General features: G+C 38.1%; 1 protein-coding gene across 1 annotated transcript in view; it reads left to right on the plus strand.

Moving 5' to 3' along the window:
* IMPG1 (interphotoreceptor matrix proteoglycan 1) overlaps positions 1-21858 on the plus strand; it is a 155773-nt gene that overhangs the window by 102120 nt on the left and 31795 nt on the right. The window contains exons 13-14 of the mRNA XM_079147372.1: positions 18435-19009; positions 21621-21840. Coding sequence (XP_079003498.1) covers positions 18435-19009; positions 21621-21840 — 795 coding nt within the window. The remainder of the gene's footprint in view (positions 1-18434; positions 19010-21620; positions 21841-21858) is intronic.

The following is a 21858-nucleotide window of genomic DNA, read 5'->3' on the forward strand; positions in this document are numbered from 1 at the left end:
CCAGTCTCCTGTAGGTGTCTCGGGAAGGGAGCCGCCCTTTTGATGATGATGGGCACGCCCTCAGGAATAATTCAAAATGCCTGCACCAGCCTCCAAAGAAGCTGGGCAGCCCCAGTGAGGGTGTGCTGGGTCAGCACAGAAGCAAGTGCAGTGTCCCTCAGCAGTAGAGGGCAGGCAGACAGGCTCTGCAATGGCGTTTGACCTCGGTATAGGGTCAGGCAGGATCCACGATGGCGTCTGACCTCGACTATCCTATATTCCTGATTAGACTGACCTCCTTTTAGGGGGCATTACAAAATATTTTTATGAGAAATAGATACTGGGTTGACTAGTTGGGAAACCTTGGCATGGAGATTACCTATTATAACCTAGATTAGGTAAATGCAAGTCAGAGTAGCAAAACCAATATTGGAAACCATATTCCTAAATGTATACTCTATTTCTCTGTCCTTTTTCCATCCACTCTTCCTCTTCCTAGCATGAATACAAATACAATCCCTGTTCTAAAAGCATCCCTGTAAATAGGAGGTTGACATCTCATGACTCTACTGAAGATCAGAATACTGATCTAACATTCATTTCAATATATTTTAAGTAAATTTTAATGCATTCTTATAAAATAACGATATGTTTTAAAACAACTATTCTTAACCAAAATCCAGATTCTTCATAATATTGTGATAAAAGCCAGAGTCAGAGACAGGACATGAGACTCTGTAATATCAATCTTGAAGAGTTTCTTTATGTATGGGTTATTTATTGCTATATAGAAAATGACTCAAAAAATTAATGGATTAAAGAAACAATAAAGAATTATTATCTCTTCCAATTCCTTTAAGGCAGTTCTGGCTTACAGAACCTTATGAAGGGTGGCAGTCAACCAGTCTGCCGTCCTCTTCAGACTTGACATTGTCTGGTGAGCCCATCTTCAAGGTTATGTGCTTGGCCGACAATTTAGTTATGAGATTCAATTCTATCTCACATGAGTCTCCTCACATGGCTACTTAAGTGTCCTCACAACATGGCAGCTTACTGCCTCCAAAACAATTTATTCAAGAGAGCAAGGAGAAGAAGGAATGCCTTTTTATGACCCAGACTTAGACCCATAAATTCGCACTTCAAAGCACTCTGTGGAATTCATCCATATGCAATGTGGAAGGGGGCTATCCAGGGAAATGAACCACAGAAGGGAAGGATCATCAATGCCATCTTCAAAGCTAACTACCAGTCCATGTAATGTTATGTGTTTCTTACATTGCCCCAAATTCATGTTGTATTTAATGCTAATTTTTGTTATTTTCTTGTATACATTACACTATTAATTAAAGAATATGTTGATTATTTTTCTTTGCCAATCAGAGTTGAAGAAACACAAGTCATCCAAAATTGAACTCTGGCCATGCTCTTAAAAGCTACATTACTTGCCAGGCACAGTGGTGTACACCTGTAATCCCCATAACTAGGGAGGCTGAGGCTGGAGGATTGGAAGTCTGAGAACAACCTCAGCAACTAAGTAAGAACCCTGTCTCAAAAAAAAGAAAATGTTACATTGTTACATATCACATCCATATCACAGTTACTTCCTTTGTCCCTAAATGTTCATTTCTTCAAAGAAAACAACCATTAATTTTTTTAAGGCCACCAATAAGCCAGGGAAAGATATAGATGGACTCTTTTATCCAAAATCATACTCACAATTTCTCTATATAGAAGCTAATTTTAAATTGAAAGCAAGTAGCTATCATGTTTGTTGTTGTTTTTTTTTTCAAAATGAAGACAGAAAGCAATAAGCTATGATATGGCTCTAAGCTGTTTAGTTTATATAGTAGTTTTATAAGGTAGTGTTTAAATCTATTAAGATTTTACAGATTCAGCATTTCTGCTTAGTGAGAGAAAAGTATAAAATACCTAGACTGGGAAAATTCTGTCTTTGATCAATGGTTTGAAAAGAGGAATGTTGTAGGTCAAAAAAAAAAAAAAATTAGATATGTGGGTTTCATTCCAATGAGAACCACTGGTCAAGGGGACATTCTTGCGGTAGCCCTGGGCTGCCTCTCTTAATCACCCATTTCCATCACTAGAAAAGACATAATTAGACTGAATACTTCAAGTACTCCAATAATCCACATCAAGTAGCAAGTGCAGAGTATCAGTAGGGAGTATATAAAATGGCTTGGGGTAAAAGAAGAATTTTTTTAAATACCCTCTGCATAGTGCCTAAAATAGAACAGATACCAAATAAATTTTAGTGCCTTCCCTTCCCATCCTCAACCTTACCAAACCATTGTGAGTGGTTTTTCAGACCATAACCTCATAAAACACCTAACTAAAATAGTAAGAAGTCATAATCAAATCCCCCAGGGTTTAGGAATTAAATGTCTTACTAGTTTCAGTTTTATTCTAGATGTTATTTTAATGTTATTAATAATAACAAAAAGATGGTTATAAAATATTTTCTTCCTGCAATTCGTTCCACTCAAAACCTTTACCTACTATGCAGATACATTTTATATTTCATATTTATCCCAAATAACAAAGGAGCTATTTATTTATCAATGAATAAAAATTATATATATTGCCATGTACAACATGATGTTTTGACATGTGTATACATTGTGGAATAACTCAATCAAGCTAATTAATATATATGTTATTTACTTACTGTTTCCATGGTGAGAGTGCTTAATAAAACCCACTTTAGGTGAATTTCAAAATATAACACATTGCCATTAACTACTGTCACCATGTTGTACAATCCAACTCCTGAACTTACTTCTCCCATCTAACTGGCATGTTGTCTTTGACAAACAAATCCCCAAACTTACACACCCCCAGATCCTTGGTAACCATCATTCTACTCTCTCCCTCTGAGTTCAACAATTCAGACTCCATACACAATCGAGATTGTAAGGTATTTGTCCTTCTGTGCCTGGTTTATTTCACTTCATGTAATGCAATATCATCCATATTGCTACAAATGACAGGATTTCCTCTTTAAGGCTGATTAATATTCCATTGCATGTATGCACCACATTTTCTTAATCCATCCACCCATTAATGGACACTTAAGTTGTTTCCATAACTTAGTTGTTGTGAATAATACTTCAAAAAGACATGGAATTAAACTTAACAAAAATCCAAAAATAATGTCTATGAGAAGAACTTCCTGGGTTGAATGATGAAATAAAGGACTTTTCCAAAATAGTAATTACCATTATACTCAAAACAAGTGATAAACACTAGTTATTTAAAATGTTAAATAGTACAGAAAAAATTTAAAAGGAAGTAAGATGATACTAAAACTATGACTGATATTCATCATTCCATATGTCTCTCAATCTAAAAATATAGGCATATTTAACATTTTAGATGGTAAGAAGATAAATAGAAATGCCCTTACAAAAAACTGTACCTTTTTCTTTATTTTTATTTTAAACAAATGGGATACATCTTGTTTCTCTTGTACATGACCACTTCAAGTACAGAAAAAACTGTACTTTTTCTATATTGCAATTCTAATAAAATTTATTGCATTTAATTTACTTGACTATAAAAGAAAAAGAAACTGAAATGACACTGAAGAAATTTCTGAATTTCAGATATTTACTTACCTAATGAGCTATTTATTCTTAAAAGCTCCCCAAAGGTTAAGAAGAAAGTGTCCCATCCCAGTGGGTCCTTTAACTCGAGCCGAATAGAAATCAAATGCTTTCTTGTTGTCTTAAACAATGGATGTATTGGGGAAGCTCCCCCTGCCATTTACCTAAAGCCTACAGCATGTAGTCTTTTTCTTTCCGTAGTCATCATCTTAAACTTCAACTCAAGAAATCCCTCGAAACACCAACTTGGGAGTCATTATCATGTATGCTACACATTTCGACATTGGGCAGAATTATTGTAATGCTATTAAAGGTAAAGTGACAATCTCCCCATCCACACTTCCCACATCCTAAGATTTAGTGAGTAGATGAGTATTTTACCATTGACAGTGTTTACAAATTGAAAATTGGTTCTACAATCACAGCTCCCACAGCTTCTTGGACAGATTTCCATCAGTAAGTGGATTTAGGACTTCAAACTTTCTATCACATCTCCATTCCTTAGTTCTCTGATTATTCTTTGGTTGGTTAAAGTACATGACCAGGTAATTGTTTCAAGAAGGAATTTTAGGTGCCCTGAGAACAGGGCTGCTTACTTCCATACCTTTCAAGTGTGAAGGATAACTAGCTAAATATAAAATTCCTTAGTCACTTCTTTCTTTCTCTTATAGATTTGCTCCATTGTCTTTAGCTATGTGATCAGCTGAGAGGTCCAAGATCAAGGAGCTAACAGATTCAATGTTGGGAGGAGGTCCATTCCTCATAGTCATGTATGTCCTCACATGATAGAGTCTCTTTTATGAGAACATTAATCCCAAGCAGCAGGGCCAGTCACCTCACCACGTCTCAAACTGATACCACCATCTTGAAGGTTAGAATTCCAACAGCCAAAGGCTGGAGATGTAGCTCAGTGGCAGAACATTTGCCTAGCATATGCAAGGTCCTGGGTCAATCCCCAGTACCACTAAAAGACAAACAAAATAAAACCAGGATTTCAACATGTGAGTTTGGGAGAAATAACATTCAAACCATAGCAAGGGATATAGACTAGTTCCATTTGAGTCATTTCTAATATCATTTGGACCTCTAAATTCAAGATGTCTTAATATATCAGAATTTTTTTTTTCTTTTATAGCTTTGAGGAATTTTTCTCTTGTTTTTTATTTAAGGCACAAATTACACAGATGCTGGTTCTCATTTGTCATTTTTCTGTATTTATGATCTCATCTATAATTACTTTCTTACCTTTGTCTTTTCAAAATAATTTTTTAATGATTTCCAGCCAGTTTGTCAGTATTGGCCTGGCTTTCTTCAGTCACACTTATTCCATATTTTTTTTAACTTTTAATAAATAAAATAAGGACATTACTTAAAAAGTCAAATAGACTTTCATCTCCAGGAAGACAGAATAAATGTGCATTTTTCCTATTCATCCTTCTAAGTACAACTAAATATCCTGAACATTATATACAAAACAAACATGAGAAGACTTGGAAGATAGCAAGAGAAGGCAGCCCAGCCAGGGTACTTAGGACCATAGGAATGACATGATTGTGAACTTCCTGAGTTTTATTTTTGACTCATGTATACTAAACTGAAAAGGTAACTTGAAGAAATAAAAGCTCTGAAAAGACACTGTTAAGAAGATAAGGAAAAAAAACACAGACTGGGAGAAAATACTTGTAAACCACAAGCTGACAAAGAATGACTGGAATACATAAACAACTCTAAATGTAGCAGTTAAAAAATATCCAATTAGAAAATTAACAAAAAACAAGAAGACACATTTTGCCAAATAGGGTGTACAGATGGCATATAAGCACATGAAAAGATATTCCGCATCATTATTTATTAGTGAAATGCAAATTAAAACCACAATGCAATATCACTACGTGCCTATCAGAATGAATAAAATTTAAAAAAAATAAAAGAACTGGAGACAACACCAAATGCTGGGGAATACAGAGAAACTGTACCATCAGCACGTTGCTGGTGGAAATATAAATGGTACAGACTCTGTAGAATCGTTTGCCAGTATCTCCAAAAATTAAATATTCAACTACCATGCCAGCTATTAGATTTCTGGACATTTGTGTTAGAGAAAGAAAACTTGCATTCACATAAAAACCTGTATATGACTGTTCATAGCAGCTATATTCATAATAGCCCAAGACTAAAAATAATCCAGATGTCCTTCAGGGGGTAAATGGTTAAACCATCTGTGGTTCATTCATATCATATAATACTACACAGCAATAAAAAGGAACAAATCATTGATACACATAACAATTTGGATGGCTCTTCAGAGGGTTGCGCTCGGTGAGAAAAGTCAATTTCAAAAAAGTCACATACTGTAGTATTTCACACATACAACATTTTTGAAATAACAAAATTATATAAATGGAAAACTGATTAGCAGTTACCAGATGTTAAGGAGGAAAACGATGGAAGAGAAATGGGAGCAACTACCAAAAAGCAACATGGCAGAAACGTTCTGGCTAGACTGTCAACAGCCTGACTGATATGATACTATAATTTTGTAAGACGTTATCACTAGGGGAACTAGCTAAGGGGTACACAGTATCTCATGTATTACATCTTTCTTGGAATAAAATTAACGTTAACATAAAATTCACCATTTTAGTCAGCCATCAAGCAGACAAGCCAGTGGTTTTTAGTATATCCACAATTTTGTACAAATATTATCACTATCTAATCCCAGAAATCTTTTATTGCCCTGGAAAGAAACTCTATAACCATAAAGCAACCATCCACCATTAGTCTTCACAATGTTACAGGATTGGGACCTGCTGGGAAATTGAGGTAGCATGAAGGCCCCTCTTCAAACCCTGATTTTTGTGATCAAGTCAGAAAGATTTCAGACAAGTTGCTCAGAGAAATAGGCACAAGTTTATTAGAAGGGATAGGGAAAGGGAAAAGGACATACTTGTGGGAAAGAATGCATCTTCTCAGAAGAGAGACTATGTCCCTCTCCTGCCTTCTAGTTTTGTTGGGGTCCCAGGGAAGTTTACAGAGAATCCTGTCCAGGTCCATCTCTTGACTTTTGACTGACAGCAGGATGACATCAGACTTTCAAATCTTCACTGCCATGATAACTCTAGGTTACCTTGGCCCATGCTGACCAGTTCTAATTGGAATTGGTTCTTACAGATTTTATGGTTATGGGGAATTATCTTTATCTCCTGGAGTCTGTCTGGTCTGTGTCAGGGTCACAAAAGCTCCTCCCTGCAGGGCCTGCATTTCTTTTGCAGATAACAGGTAGTTTGCTGAGGAGTGTAACACATCCTATGGACTTCAGCAAGGCAGAGCTGCAGGTGTATTGCTTTTTAATAATGAAAGCATGTAAGGTCAGCACAGTGCACCACTCTGTCTTACAGAATTATTCCCTTAACCTCATGTTCCCACAGCTCAGGTCTGTCTGTTCCCTATCAACTTCCTGCTGTTGCAGAAGCCCAGATTTTAAGCAGAGGAGAGTTTAGGTCTTCCTCAGATACTTCCTGAGCATAAGTGTAGTCCTGGGCTTGTGGGTGGCCTTCTTCCCAGCAATGTGTCAAAGCCTGGGAGAGCACTCTGTTCCCCAAAGCATCTCTTTGTTCAGACTTTCCCTGAGCCTTTTGGTTAGTCTGTTGTTTGCCCCAACAGGCATCCATTGCCTCACATCATGGCTCCTAGTACGTTTACCTATGTATCTTTAAGAGACCTCCCCCCTCCACCGCCACACCCCAGGTAACCACTTAAGCCCCAGGATCCTCCTAGTTAGGAGAGATAAAGGCAAGCATTTTGAGTTTTCTCAAAACTCTTTCTTCCAGGGAGCCAGGAGACAGGTCAAAACAAATAATTAAACATCTTTATTAATGAGGTCCATTCTGCTCCCTAAGAGAATGAGGCCTGTTATTTTCAAGACTGCCACTGAGCTAGGGAGTGGGGACCACCAACAGGGAAAGTAAAAAATGCCGCAGAGTTCACTGTGCTTCTCAAGATTCAGACAGTTTTTCTTAATTAAGCAGTCCCTGATTGTTCTACATATTTTATTAGCTTCCAGAGTATGAAAACCTCAATTCTGACACTTTCTACCAGTTTTGTGTTGCTTTTGTGGAAGAATAGACTTTTGGAGTTTCTCCCTGTGCCTTTTGCACTGATGCTTCTCCCTCTTCTTTCTTAGAACCACATTTGAATCTACAGTCATCTCCCAATAAAAGGGCTAATTTTCTTAAAAGTCAAATAACAGTATTCTGACAAATACAGGCTTTTGCCATCTTGCACCTCCCCAGGCTGCCTTCCCAGTCACCAAAAGCAGTCCCTTTTAACTCAGCTGCCATGTACTCTTCCTCATATTTTAAAAAAAATATCAGTTTTGTGTATCAATAAATGATACATTCTATCATTGCAGGCAAGCATTTGTTTCTTCCCATACCATCCTCTTGACTTCACCAATTTTTCCAATATAGTAATATCACAACTATAATTAACTCAGTATTTAGTGTTCATATTATTCATTTGCTCTTTTTTTTTTTTTTTTTTTTTGGTGGGCGGCAGTGCTGGGGATTTGAAACCAGGGTCCTGTGCTTGTGAGGCAAGCACTCTACCAACTGGGCTATATCCCCAGCCCCTCTGTTTCATTTCCGATTTCATGAAGTTAATGGTTTGTTGTTGTTCTTGTTGTTGTTTTAATTTGTTTAGTTTTCTTTGTATTTACAAATTCTTCCTAAACTTTTCACTGCAATTTCCATTATACCTTTCCACATCAGGTAACTTATCAATTCCAATTTTCAGGGACCTCCCTCTCCTCTCTGGCCTGCTGCTCTCTCAGCCTTTTGACAGCTGTCACCTGGGTTTACCCTTTAATGTCCTTCTCAGAATTTCCTTGCCTTTCTCCTGGTTGAATTGCCTGATTCTGTTTCTGAGTTTACTCAATTGTTCATGTCTAGAGCTTTATTCATTTATTTATTTATTTAATGTACAAAGGATTGAAGCGCCCAGGGGCATTTAACCACTGAGCCACATCCCCACTGCTGAGGCTGGCCTTGAACTTGCCACCTCCTTCCTCAGTCTCCCCAGCCCCTGGGATTACAAGCATGTGCTACTGTGCCCAGCAGAGCACAAGTTTCATTTGTCAACTCTAACCTAATGAAGCTGAAAAATATTTTTTAATTGGTACAATGTGAGAGGACTTGATGATGCAATCATTTCACCTGCCAGTGTCCTGAGACAAATCCAATCTTAACTGGTTACCATTTACACCAGGGATGCCAGTTTTCCTAAGAGATTCTGACATCCTGAGAAAATGTTCCTGGGAGAAATTTTTGAGACTATGTGTTTGAAAATGTCTGTGATCACCATGACACTTGACTGATAGTACAGAATTCCATTATGGTCCTGCTTTCCTCCAGCTAGCTGTCCCTCGTACATGACAGAGTTTTCTTCCTTTTCCATTCCCATTTGCATTTGCTACATAACTAATTTTTTCACCAACCTCAGGTCTGTGCTCAAATGTTATGATCTCAGTGACTACCCTCTGTAAAATCACAAGCCCTGGCACGTCCATCTCCTTTCCTACTTTTATTTCCATAGCACCTAACACCATCTAGCATGCTATATATTTTCCTTTGCTCTTTTTTATTTTCTGTCTTCCTCCACTAGACAGTAAGCTCCCTGGGGCCAGAAACTTTATTGTGCTCACTCATGTATCCTAGCACCTGAATATAGTAAGCTATCCATATCTACTCATTGAATGAACTAATAATAAACACTTATTTTCTATAATGTGCTAAAAAGGAATATAACCTGTATATGATATATCATATGTAGATGATAGTTATATAATAACTATCATATATAACATATATTTGCTATGATAAATAAAAATGGATTCATTTGGTATAAAATTAACTTACTGGACATGCTACTTGAAGATCTAAAAGAGATTATGAAATCTTTTCTTTTTAGACTTTGTTTTTAACATGAAATAGGCAAGCACTTGATGCTTATGGTTCACTGCGTATATGTGACCCTTTCTAGCAGCATTTAAAGGAGCCTTAAGTCTGTGCTTCTCTCTCATACCCTGCTCACTTTCTACTCTGTCTTCTGGCCACTAGGGCTTCAGGAACGCCCAAGCACTCTGCACTAGGCCTGTCTTCTATTGCTGGCTTCTCTTTCTCACTTTGGGCTTCAGTTCACCCACTTGGGGTTAGATCATTTCACCTGTGGTCTTAGCTTTGGACAGATTGTCTGCCTAGAAAGTGACCAAAATAACCATATACTCTATATCCAGTAGCCAGGTTTATCACTGGTGCCCCCACCATACACACAGAGAAAACCCTCCTCCACACTTTTGCAGGAACCCCACACACTCCAGCATAACAGTTATTTTTATTTTTTTTATTTTTCATAGTTTATGAAATAAATGGCCTTGGCTTTTGATTTTCCTATTGTAGTATATAAAACTGAATGTTGGAAAGACCTGTGTCACTGTCATGTCTCATTTTTACTTAAGAACCGAATGAAAATAATTTTTTAAGTCACACTTATAAGTGGTGGTAAGGTCTGAATAACTTCTTACCCCAAAAGGAATTGATTAATGCCTTAATAGCTTCAATCCTGAGCCAAAAGAGAATAGGAGTCTTTTAAAAACACATTTAAATGGAGCTGCTAGGTCCAGCAAAATAAAATACAAGATATCCAGTTAAATATGAATTTCATATAAACAAAAAATAGTTATAGCAGATATGTGTTCCAACTGCCATCCTATATTTTATCAAGTAATCCAACATTTAAATAGTCAATTGTTGCATCCATGAAATCATTTGGTTAGGTTTGTGGTGAATGTAAAGGATTAATATTAACATGCCACAAAGGGAGAAGGTTAGAAATCACTGACTGATGACATAATGCTGCAGCCTATTTTAAGCTGGTTAAAGTGTGCAGAGTGGCAAAGGTATGAGTAATGAGATGCTGGTCCAGGAGCAGAATGAAGACATTCATCATTATGTTTCTTGCCTCAGATTTCCTGACCCTTATCATCTGCAGAGGCATAAAGACCGCATCTTAGGAACACAGATTCAAATGCATTTTCCATGTTGCAACAAAGCCAAATCAAACTGTAGATGGCACCGGAAGTCTTTCAGCTGACTCACCCCACATTCTCTGGTGAATAGCTTAGCTTAGGCCACCATAACAAAATACCATGTTCTGGGTAGAGTAAATAAAATAAATTTATTTTTCACTGTCCTGGTATTCAGGAAATCCAAGATAGAGATGCTGGCAGATTTGGTTCCTGATGAGAACTCTTACAGTTTACAGCTGGATGCCTTCTTGCTATATCCTCACATGGCAGAAAGAGATTATCTCTCTCATGTATCTTCTAATGAAGTCACTAAGCCCATTCGCATTCATGAGGATTTCACTCTCATGACCTCATTTTCTCCCAAAGGCCCTGTTTCCAAAAACTATCACATTGGGGATTACAGCTTCACCATATGAATTTGAGGGGTCACAAACATTCAGTCCACAGCAATGGAGATTTGAATAAAACCCTAAGTGTACATACACAGAGATCTTAGCTGCTAGGAAATATTGTTTCTGACAGTTGAGTGAATTATTAGTAGATACACCGAGGCACCCTCCACAGCCAAGAGAAAAGAGGGTGCTTCTCTGAAATTGGGGCATAACTCACCAATCGCCAGGTTTCATTTTAAGAAAGTAATAAAACTAATATGATTTTACCTTTCAGAGCTGTTTATCACTTGGAGTTTCAGTTTTGGTGATTGCACTGTAGTAAATTAGCTGACTGTGAGTCTAAAGATTTTGTCTTCATCCAGACAGTCCATTCATCATACTTAGCATTTGGATTTCAGCAGAGTTTTCCCACGTATTTACCAAAATGCCACTGAAGTAATCACAGAAAGCTCCCTGCTTTATGTCCCTAATGCTGTAAATATCATCAGTGGCTTTGGATTTAGGGTTTTTGGACTATTTTAATAATTCAGCAATTTTTTTATCAGAAGTTTAATATAAGCACTTTCTTAGTTCATAAATACGTGTTGATTTTAATTTTGTACCAAAAATGAAGTGAACTTTAGTAGTTCAATGTGTACCTGACCCATTAAAGTAAAACAAAGTGGTGCTAAAAGTTATCAGGGCATAATAATATAAAAGGGGCAAAGGTTTTAAACATTATCAAATATTTATCAAGTTATATGGTCACTATAAATTTCAAGTTAAATGTACCATTCACATCTTTATGCTTTCAATACAATGTTGCAAGCTATTCAATGAAGTTATCCAGTTTTGGGAAAGAGTAATTCAATTTTAAGTGATAAAAGCAACAAACTGTGATGATTAAATTTAAAAAATTCAATTTCATAAAATGCAGGTTTACATTTTTGGAAAATGAATAAATTTCTAGGCCAAAACTGCACAGCTAGTTATCTGGAAGTTCTAAGTGAGGGATTGTCAGATTTAAATCTATTTCAATGCCATCTGCAGTTGGGGATCTAATATATTCCAGTAGTGAATATTAGCTTGTGTTACCTGATCCTCATGTGTAATATTGGACCAGGCACTAATTTCAGAAATTTCAGGTAACTAGTATGCTTTTAGTCTCATATATCTAGACAATCAGGCCGGAATACAATGAATAGAAGGATCCACCCTTTGTCTTCCTAGGTTGCATACAGCACTGTCTGCCCCTCCTAACCAATCTTTCTTTTTAAAGTATGACTATTTTCTTAATTGTTTTTTTATTATTTTAATTAAAAATCATAAATTTACATAGGGCAATATTGTTTGATTCATTCTGTTATTTTTTCCCTTCCCCCCCACCCCACCCACCCCTCTTTTCCCTTTATACAGTCCTTCCTTCCTCCATTCTTACCACCCTCCTTATCCCTAACCCTAAACCTAACCCTAACCGTAACGCTAACCCCTCCTACCCCCCCTTATATGTCCTCATCTGCTTATCAGCGAGATCATTCGTCCTGTAGTTTCTTGAGATTGGCTTATCTCACTTAGCATGATATCCTCCAATTTCATCCATTTGCCTGCAAATGCCATAATTTTATCATTCTTCATGGCGGAGTAATAGTCCATTGTATATATATATGCCACAGTTTCTTTATCCATTCATCAACTGAAGGGCATCTAGGTTGGTTCCACAATCTGGCTATAGTGAATTGAGCAGCTATGAACATTGATGTGGCTGTATCTCTGTAGTATGCTGATTTTAAGTCCTTTGGGTATAGGCCAAGGAGTGGGATAGCTGGGTCAAATAGAGGGTCCATTCCAAGTTTCTGAGGAATCTCCATATTGCTTTCCAGAGTGGCTGCACTAATTTGCAACCCCACCAGCTATGTATGAGTGTACCTTTTTCCCCACATCCTCGCCAACACCTATTGATGCTTGTGTTCTTGATAATCGCCATTCTAATTGGGGTGAGATGAAATCTTAGGGTAGTTTTGATTTGCATTTCTCTTATTGAGATGTTGAATATTTTTTCATATATCTATTGATTGCTTGTACATCTTCTTCTGTGAAGTGTCTGTTCATTTCCTTAGCCCACTTGTTGATTGGATTATTTGTATTCTTGCTGTAGAGTTTTTTGAGTTCTTTATAGATTCTGGAAATTAGTGCTCTATCTGAAGTATGAGTGGCAAAGATATTCTCCCACTCTGTAGGCTCTCTCTTCACATTACTGATAGTTTCCTTTGCTGAGAGAAAGCTTTTCAGTTTGAATCTATCCCAGTGGTTGATTCTAGCTTTTATTTCTTGTGCTATGGGCGTCCTGTTAAGGAAGTCTGATCCTAAGCCAACAAGTTGAAGGTTTGAACCTACTTTTTCTTCTATAAGATGCAGGGTCTCTGGTCTGATTCCGAGGTCCTTGATCCATTTTGAGTTGAGTTTTGTGCAGGGTGAGAGATAGGGATTTAGTTTCATTCTGTTGCATATGGATTTCCAGTTTTTCCAGCACCATTTGTTGAAGAGGCTATCTTTTCTCCATTGCATATTTTTGGCACCTTTGTCTAGTATGAGAAAATTGTATTTATTTGGGTTTGTGTTCATGTCCTCTATTCTGTACCATTGATCTACCTGTCTATTTTGGTACCAATATCATGCCGTTTTTGTTACTATTGCTTTGTAGTAGAGTTGAAGATCTGGTATTGCAATACCCCCTGCTTCGCTCTTTCTACTGAGGATTGCTTTAGCTATTCTGGGTTTCTTATTCTTCCAGATGAATTTCATAATTGCTTGCTCTATTTCTGTAAGGTACACCATTGGGAATTTAATTGGAATTGCATTGAATCTTTATAGCACTTTTGGTAGTATGGCCATTTTGACAATATTAATTCTGCCTATCCAAGAACATGGGAGATCTTTCCATCTTCTAAGGTTTTCTTTAATTTCTTTCTTTAGTGTTCTGTAGTTCTCATTGTAGAGGTCTTTCACCTCTTTTGTGAGATTGATTCCCAAGTATTTTATTTTTTTCGAGGCTATTGTGAATGGGGTAGTTTTCCTAATTTCTCTTTCTGAAGATTCATCACTTATGTATAAAAATGCGTTAGATTTATGGGCATTGATCTTGTATCCTGCTACTTTACTGAAATCACTTATGAGTTCTAAGAGTTTTCTGGTGGAATTTCCTGGTTCCTCTAAATATATAATCATGTCATCAGCGAACAGGGATAGTTTGAGTTCTTCTTTTCCAATTCGTATCCCTTTAATTTCTTTGGTTTGTCTAATTGCTCTGGCCAGAGTCTCAAGAATGATGTTGAATAGAAGTGGTGAAAGAGGGCATCCCTGCCTTGTTCCAGTTTTTAGGGGGAATGCTTTCAGTTTTTCACCATTTAGAATGATATTAGCCATGGGCTTAGCATAAATGGCCTTTACAATGTTAAGGAATGTTCCCACTATCCCTATTTTTCCTAATGTTTTGAGCATGAAGGGGTGCTGTATTTTATCAAATGCTTTTTCTGCATCTATTGAAATAATCATGTGATTCTTGACTTTAAGTCTATTAATATGGTGAATTACGTTTATTGATTTCCTGATGTTGAACCAACCTTGCATCCCTGGGATGAAACCCACTTGATCGTGGTGCACTATCTTTTTAATGTATTTTTGGATGCGATTTGCTGAAATTTTGTTGAGAATTTTTGCATCAGTGTTCATTAAGGATATTGGTCTGAAATTTTCATTCCTTGATGTGTCTCTGTCTGGTTTAGGTATCAGGGTGATATTGGCTTCATAGAATGAGTTTGGGAGGGTTCCCTCCTCTTCTATTTCATGGAATACTTTGAGAAGTATTGGAATGAGCTCTTCTTTAAAGGTTTTGTAGAACTCGGCTGAGAACCCATCTGGTCCTGGACTTTTCTTTGTTGGTAGGCTTTTGATGACCTCTTCTATTTCATTGCTTGAAATTGATTTATTTAAGTTGTGTATGTCCTCCTCGTTCAGTTTAGGTAATTCATATGTCTCTAGAAACTTGTTGATGTCTTCGAGGTTTTCTGTTTTGTTGGAGTATAGATTTTCAGAATAGCTTCTAATTATGTTTTGTATTTCAATCCTGTCTGTTGTGATATTTCCTTGTTCATTCCGAATTTTAGTGATTTGGGTTTTCTCTCATCTTCTCTTTGTTAGTGTGGCTAAGGGTCTATCAATTTTGTTTATTTTTTCAAAGAACCAACTATTTATTTTGTTAACTTTTCCGATTGTTTTTTTTGTTTCAATTTCGTTGATTTTGGCTCTGATTTTAACTATTTCCTGTCTTCTGCTACTTTTGGTGTTGGTCTGCTCTTCTTTTTCTAGGGCTTTGAGCTGTAGTGTTAACTCGTTTGTTGATTTCTACTTCTTTTCTTGAATGCGCCCCATGAAATAAATCTTCCTCTAAGTACTGCTTTCATAGTGTTCCAGAGATTTTGATATGATGTGTCTTTGTTCTCGTTTACTTCTAAATTTTTTTTATTTCCCTCCTGATGTCTTCTGTTATCCATTCATCATATAATAGCATATTATTTAATCTCCAGGTATTGGAGAAGTTTCTGTTGTTTATTCTGTCATTTATTTCTAATTTCAATCCATTATGATCTGATAGAGTACAAGGTAGTATCTCTATCTTCTTGTATTTGCTAACAGTAGCTTTGTGGCATAAAACATGGTCTATTTTAGAGAAGGATCCATGTGCTGCTGAGAAGAAAGTGTATTCGCTCTTGGTTGGATGGTATATTCTATAAATGTCCGTTAAGTCTAAATTATTGATTGTGTTATTGAGATCTATGGTTTCTTTGTTCAATTTTTGTCTGGAAGATCTGTCCAGTGGTGAGAGAGGCGTGTTAAAATCACCTAGTATTATTGTGTTATGGTCTATTTGGTTTCTGAAATTGAGAAGGATTTGTTTGACATACATGGATGAGCCACTGTTTGGGGCATAGATGTTTATGATTGTTATATCTTGCTGATTTATGCTTCCCTTAAGCAGTATGAAATGACCTTCTTTATCCCTTCTGACTAACTTTGGCTTGAAGTCCACATTATCGGAAATGAGGATGGATACTCCAGCTTTTTTGCTGAGTCCATGTGCATGGTATGTTTTTCCCCATCCTTTCACCTTTAGTCTATGGGTATCTCTTTCTATGAGATGAGTCTCTTGCAGGCAGCAAATTGTTGGATTTTTCTTTTTAATCCAATCTGCCAGTCTATGTCTTTTGATTGATGAGTTCAGGCCATTAACATTCAGGGTTATTATTGTGATATGATTTGTATTCCCAGTCATTTGACTCATTTTTGTTTTTTGCCATGATTTGGTTTCCCCTTTATTTGGCTATTCCTTTAGGCTAGTTCCTCCTGTTGCTGATTTGCATTGTTGTTTTCATCTCTTCCTCATGGAATATTTTGCTGAGAATGTTCTGCAATGCCGGCTTTCTTTTTGTAAATTCCTTTAGCTTTTGTTTATCATGGAAGGATCTTATTTCATCGTCAAATCTGAAGGTAAGTTTTGCTGGGTATAAGATTCTTGGTTGGCATCCATTTTCTTTCAGGGCTTGATAAATGTTGTTCCAGGCCCTTCTAGCTTTTAGGGTCTGGATTGAAAAATCTGCTGATATCCGTATTGGTTTCCCCCTGAATGTAATTTGGTTCTTTTCTCTCACAGCCTTAAAATTCTGTCTTTATTTTGTATGTTAGGTATTTTCATTATAATGTGCCTTGGTGTGGGTCTGTTGTAATTTTGCATATTTGGAGTTGTACAAGCATCTTGTACTTGGTTTTCCATTTCATTCTTCAGATTTGGGAAATTTTCTGATATTATTTCATTGAATAGATTGTTCATTCCTTTGGTTTGTTTCTCTAAGCCTTCCTCAATCCCAATAATTCTTAAATTTGGCATTTTCATGATATCCCATAATTCTTGTAGATTCTGTTCATGATTTCTTACCATCTTTTCTGTTTGGTCAACTTTGTTTTCAAGATTAAATATTTTGTCTTCAATATCTAAGGTTCTGTCTTCCAGGTGTTCTATCCTATTGGTTATGCTTTCTATGGAGTTTTTAACTTGGTTTATTGTTTCCTTCATTTCAAGGATTTCTGTTTGGTTTTTTTTCAATATCTCTAACTCTTTATTGAAATGATCTCTTGCTTCCCGTATTTGCTCCTTTAACTGTTGATTGGTGCGATCATTTAATGCCTGCATTTGCTCTTTCATCTCCTCCTTCAATGCCTGCATTTGCTCTTTCATCTCCTCGTTTGCTTCCCTGATTGTTTTAATTATGTACATTCTGAACTCCCTTTCTGACATTTCTTCTGCTGTGCTGTCATTGGGTTTTATTGATATAGTATCTAGGTTTGTTTGGGACATTTTCTTCCCTTGTTTTCTCATATTGGTCAGATGTCAGTGGGACTTTGTGATATTGCAGAATTCTTCTATTGGCTTATAGTGTCCCTGTAGATTTCCAGTGTATCACCTTCCTGCCTTCAGTAGCCTGAAGTCTTGGAGTAACTTGATAATGCAGTGCTTCCAAGGAAAGCTGCCCATAGCCCACTACTGGTTCCAGGACTTGGAGCTGGCTCTGTGTGGAAAGGCTCTCACTGGGGGACCTGCTCCAAGAAGCTAGCATGGAAAGGTGCTTCCTGCTGGAGGGGGCCGGGCTGCGGGCTGCTTAGGGAAGCCCCTGGCTGCCCTGTCCTGGTCCCTGAAGCAACCTGCGGGCAGGAACTCGCCACCTTGGTTCAGGGACTTGAAGCTTGGTTCTGTGCAGGAAGGCTCTCACTGGGGGGCCTGCTACAAGATGCTGGAGAATCTGGCCCTGTGGGAGGAGCCCACCGCCGGAGTGCGCAGGGCTGCCTGGGGAGGACTCTAGCTGCTCTGCCCTACTCTAATAGGCCACCCGAATCCGGGCCTGCCGCCTGGGCAGTGCTTCACCGGGTGGGGGAGACTCACCCCGTGGCTCTATTTCAGTCCGAGTCTCTCAATGCCTCCCCTTCTTGAACCCTGGTTTCTGGAGCGACTGGAGATGCAGTCACCCTCTAGTCCGCCATCTTGGATCGCCCCATGGAAAAAGCCTGCGGCTGGGGGGACCGGGGGGCAGGTCCGCCTGGAGAGGTCTCTGGCTGCCTTGCCCTGGTCCCAGAGGCTGCTTGCGAGCCGGAGGTCCCCACTGGCTTGGGGACTTGTGGCTGGCTCTGTGTAGAAAGGCTCTCACTGGGCGGTCTGCTCCGAGAAGCTCTAAAGTATGACTATTGAAATGATCAATGAAAATATCGTATCTTTTTTTTTTAATTAAGCCTAACTTTGAATTTTTTTTTTTCATCTTCTCCTCTTTGGGAAATATTTGGACATAATGGAATTGGTCTCAGGAGATTCCTCCATGGACAGTTCTTGGTCTCCACCTGAAATGACCTCTGCCTCCCTGTCAGAAACATCACCTCTCTTTACTGCATCAAGCATCTTCTCTCTGACTGATCAAAGCACCACAGACATAACGTCTATTGACCAAACAGTACTAGGTCCAGGTCTCACTCTCCCCACCAGTGATTATTCTGCCATCAGCCAGTTGGCTTTGGAAATTTCACATTCACCTACATCTTCCGAAGGTAGCCGGTTGAGTATAAGCAGCCAAGATGTGATTAGAGACCTAGAAGAAATGGACATGTTGGACACTCCTGTCTCATTGGAGGTACCAGGACCAAGTGGATACGTTTCTACCGAGGATCATCTCTTGGAAAGCACCACTCCTGCTCCTGCCTTACAATATATCACCACTAGCTCCATGACCTTTGCCACCAAGGGCCAAGAGCTGATAGTATTCTTCAGTCTGCGTGTGGCTAACATGCCCTTCTCCAGTGACCTATTCAACAAGAGCTCTGTGGAGTACCAAGCTCTGGAGCAACGATTCACACAGCTGGTGAGTGAACACTGCTTATGATTCTCAACAATCTGTGTCTTTTCTTTCCTTTATGTGTGGTTTTTTTTTTTGTTTGTTTGTTTGTTTGGTTTTTGGTTTTTGCTTTTTGGTTTTTTGTTTTGTTCTGTTTTGTTTTGTTTTGGTAACTTTATAGGATAATCATTGGGAGATAGGTCTGGGAAACAGCTATTGCTAAAGGCCTTCAGCTAAAGTTTTGAGATGGATTTATATTTGATTTGGGGAAGTGATTGCAGTGATGGTGATAGACACTCAGAAAAGACGCTGCCACCCAACTTCTTGGGAACAAATTTACCTTTAAAATCTCCTCATTATAGTTCTTCCTAAATTATTTTGTCCAGGAATAATTCTCAACTATTAAACTTGGAATCTAAAAATAGTATGGATAAACTTTTCCTAAGTTGCAGTCATCTATTAGAAGAATACAAAGCTATGCTGGTCCAGCACAGATGACCAGAGAATTCAGGTATATGGGTTACTCTTTTGGGTCCCTTAAACTTGTAAACTTAAAAAGTGACTAAAGACTTATCATCCCTGAACCGTATCAAAAAGAGTTAGAAGATAATCATGATGACATACATCTTTGACAATAAACACCACCAAACTCACATGTTTATTTTATTTCTACAAGTACAATAAGAACTACTGAATTAGTTGGTACCTCTACCCAGTCAGGGCCAATTAAAGTTATGTAATCGTAACACACAGATTGCAGATTTCTAACAATAATAGAAAAACTATGTGTATACTTAAGATAAGTTAAATTATACAAATTAAAATTCACATGAAATCCGATTTCTCAGGTGAACATTTGCTTTAAAATAAGACTACTGTGCCATACCTCCCCTCCCGCCCACCTACATGCACCCAGGAGATGAATAGATACTGGGACAGTTTCAGGAAACAGTCCCAGTGAACCTAGTCCAGGTGTCTTAAGAAGGGTTCCTGCTAAGCTGCCATAGTGAAAAGATCAAGAATGCTGTGACTTTTAAAATATGTACAAGGTTATTTCTCTTTCACTTGATGGGTGGGACAGCTGCTCTATAACGTCATTCACATTTCTTCATCTGTAGCTCTGCCAATGCCAGGGAGGTTTCCTCATTTGCCTGGTCAAAGTTGGAGTATGGGAACATTCCTGTTTCCAGAGGAGAGTCTAGATGGCAGATTAGAGGAAGGCTGCATTTCCAGGTGCTCGATGGCTCAGGATTTAAGAAGCAGGAGTAATGACACATCCCTGTGTTCACTTGTGAGAAGGGGAAAGAGAGGGACCTGAGGGAAAGCAATGTCCTTATCAGCAGGTAACACCAACATGGCCCACATCACTTCCACTCAGATTCTATCAGTAGGAACTCATCACATGGTCACACCCTAATGCAAGAGAGGTTGAAAAATGTGATATCTAATGACCCAGTTTCTTCCCCATTAAGAGCAGAGAATTTGGATTTGGGAGAAGGGACAGCTAGCCATCTGCATACTAGGTGAAAACAGATGATCCCTTGTAGAGACCAAAGCAATGATAACACATGAAGAATGAGTTCAGTCAAATAAGTAGGAGAAAACAGGCAGAATGCATTGAAAAAAGCTGCAACCGTGTATAACATATTATTTTCTTTTCACAATAAGAGACCACAATGTGGGTCAGGGTCAGAATAAAAATTCTGATAATTAGCAGGTGTAGGCCAAGCCTGGGAGAATACAGTTTGCATCTTTGCACTCTCTAGATTCAGATGGAGGTGTATAGTTCATGAATTTAGCAGCTCCCTTATGAGGCCAAAGACAAGTTTGACTTCTCTGAGTTTCAGATATTTCTGAAAAATGATTTTAAAGATGGCCATGACTCAAAAGAGGCAAATGAGGGAAGCACAATGCTCTGAGGTGTACTTTTGAGATTATTAAATTATAGTTCGTAAAGCGGTCCCTAGGGCAACACTTTTTTGTTCTCCTTCAAAATTCAGATAAGGGCACTGAGGTTCAGCACAGTAGTCACGTGGCTTAATGAAGGTCACACAGCTAGATAGAGAGCATACCAGGACTGGCACCCACATCTCTTGGCTGCCAGTTCCCTGCTAACTCCCCTGCATTACATTTGTGTTGGCCATGAAACATTTACTGCACAGATACGCTGATGTTTAAGCTGTTGTTGATTTTAATAGGTCATTTCCAGCTGGTCCCTTCCAAATAGCTGTCCCGTTTATACAGGAGTAGGTAGGTCAGTTTGCTCCTTGGCTCAGTTTGGAACATGTTTTTAATTACTTTAATTTCTTTTAATTACTTCTTGTTTTATTAAAAACCTGGTGTTCAAGCTGATAATGTTGGCTTGGATTTTTTAAAATAATCTGTTCTCACAATTCATTGTGAAGAAATCATTCCCCATCCATCAAAATACAAAGAAAGGTGGAAATATGAGACATAATTACTGCAAGTAGGTCATGAAGTAGTGATGTTCTGGCCACACATTAAACACAAAACAAAATAAAAACAATAAAAAGCAATTGAAATATATGTTTCAGATAATGAAAGTGAGCACAAACGGAATTAGCAGCAACTGAACACTTGGAACACAGTTAAGAATAAACCATCTTTTATTTTGCAGCTGGTTCCGTATCTGCAATCTAATCTTACAGGATTTAAACAACTTGAAATACTTAGCTTCCGAAATGGGAGTGTGATCGTGAACAGCAAGGTGAGGTTTGCCAAGTCAGTGCCCTATAACCTCACCAAGGCCGTGCACGGGGTCCTGGAGGATTTTCGTTCCACTGCGGCCCAACAACTTGATCTGGAAATAGACAGCTATTCTCTCAACATCGAACCAGGTAAAAGAATCCAAAAGA

The sequence above is a fragment of the Sciurus vulgaris genome (genome assembly GCF_902686455.1).
Source record: "Sciurus vulgaris genome assembly, chromosome: 7".
Classification (NCBI taxonomy): domain Eukaryota; kingdom Metazoa; phylum Chordata; class Mammalia; order Rodentia; family Sciuridae; genus Sciurus; species Sciurus vulgaris.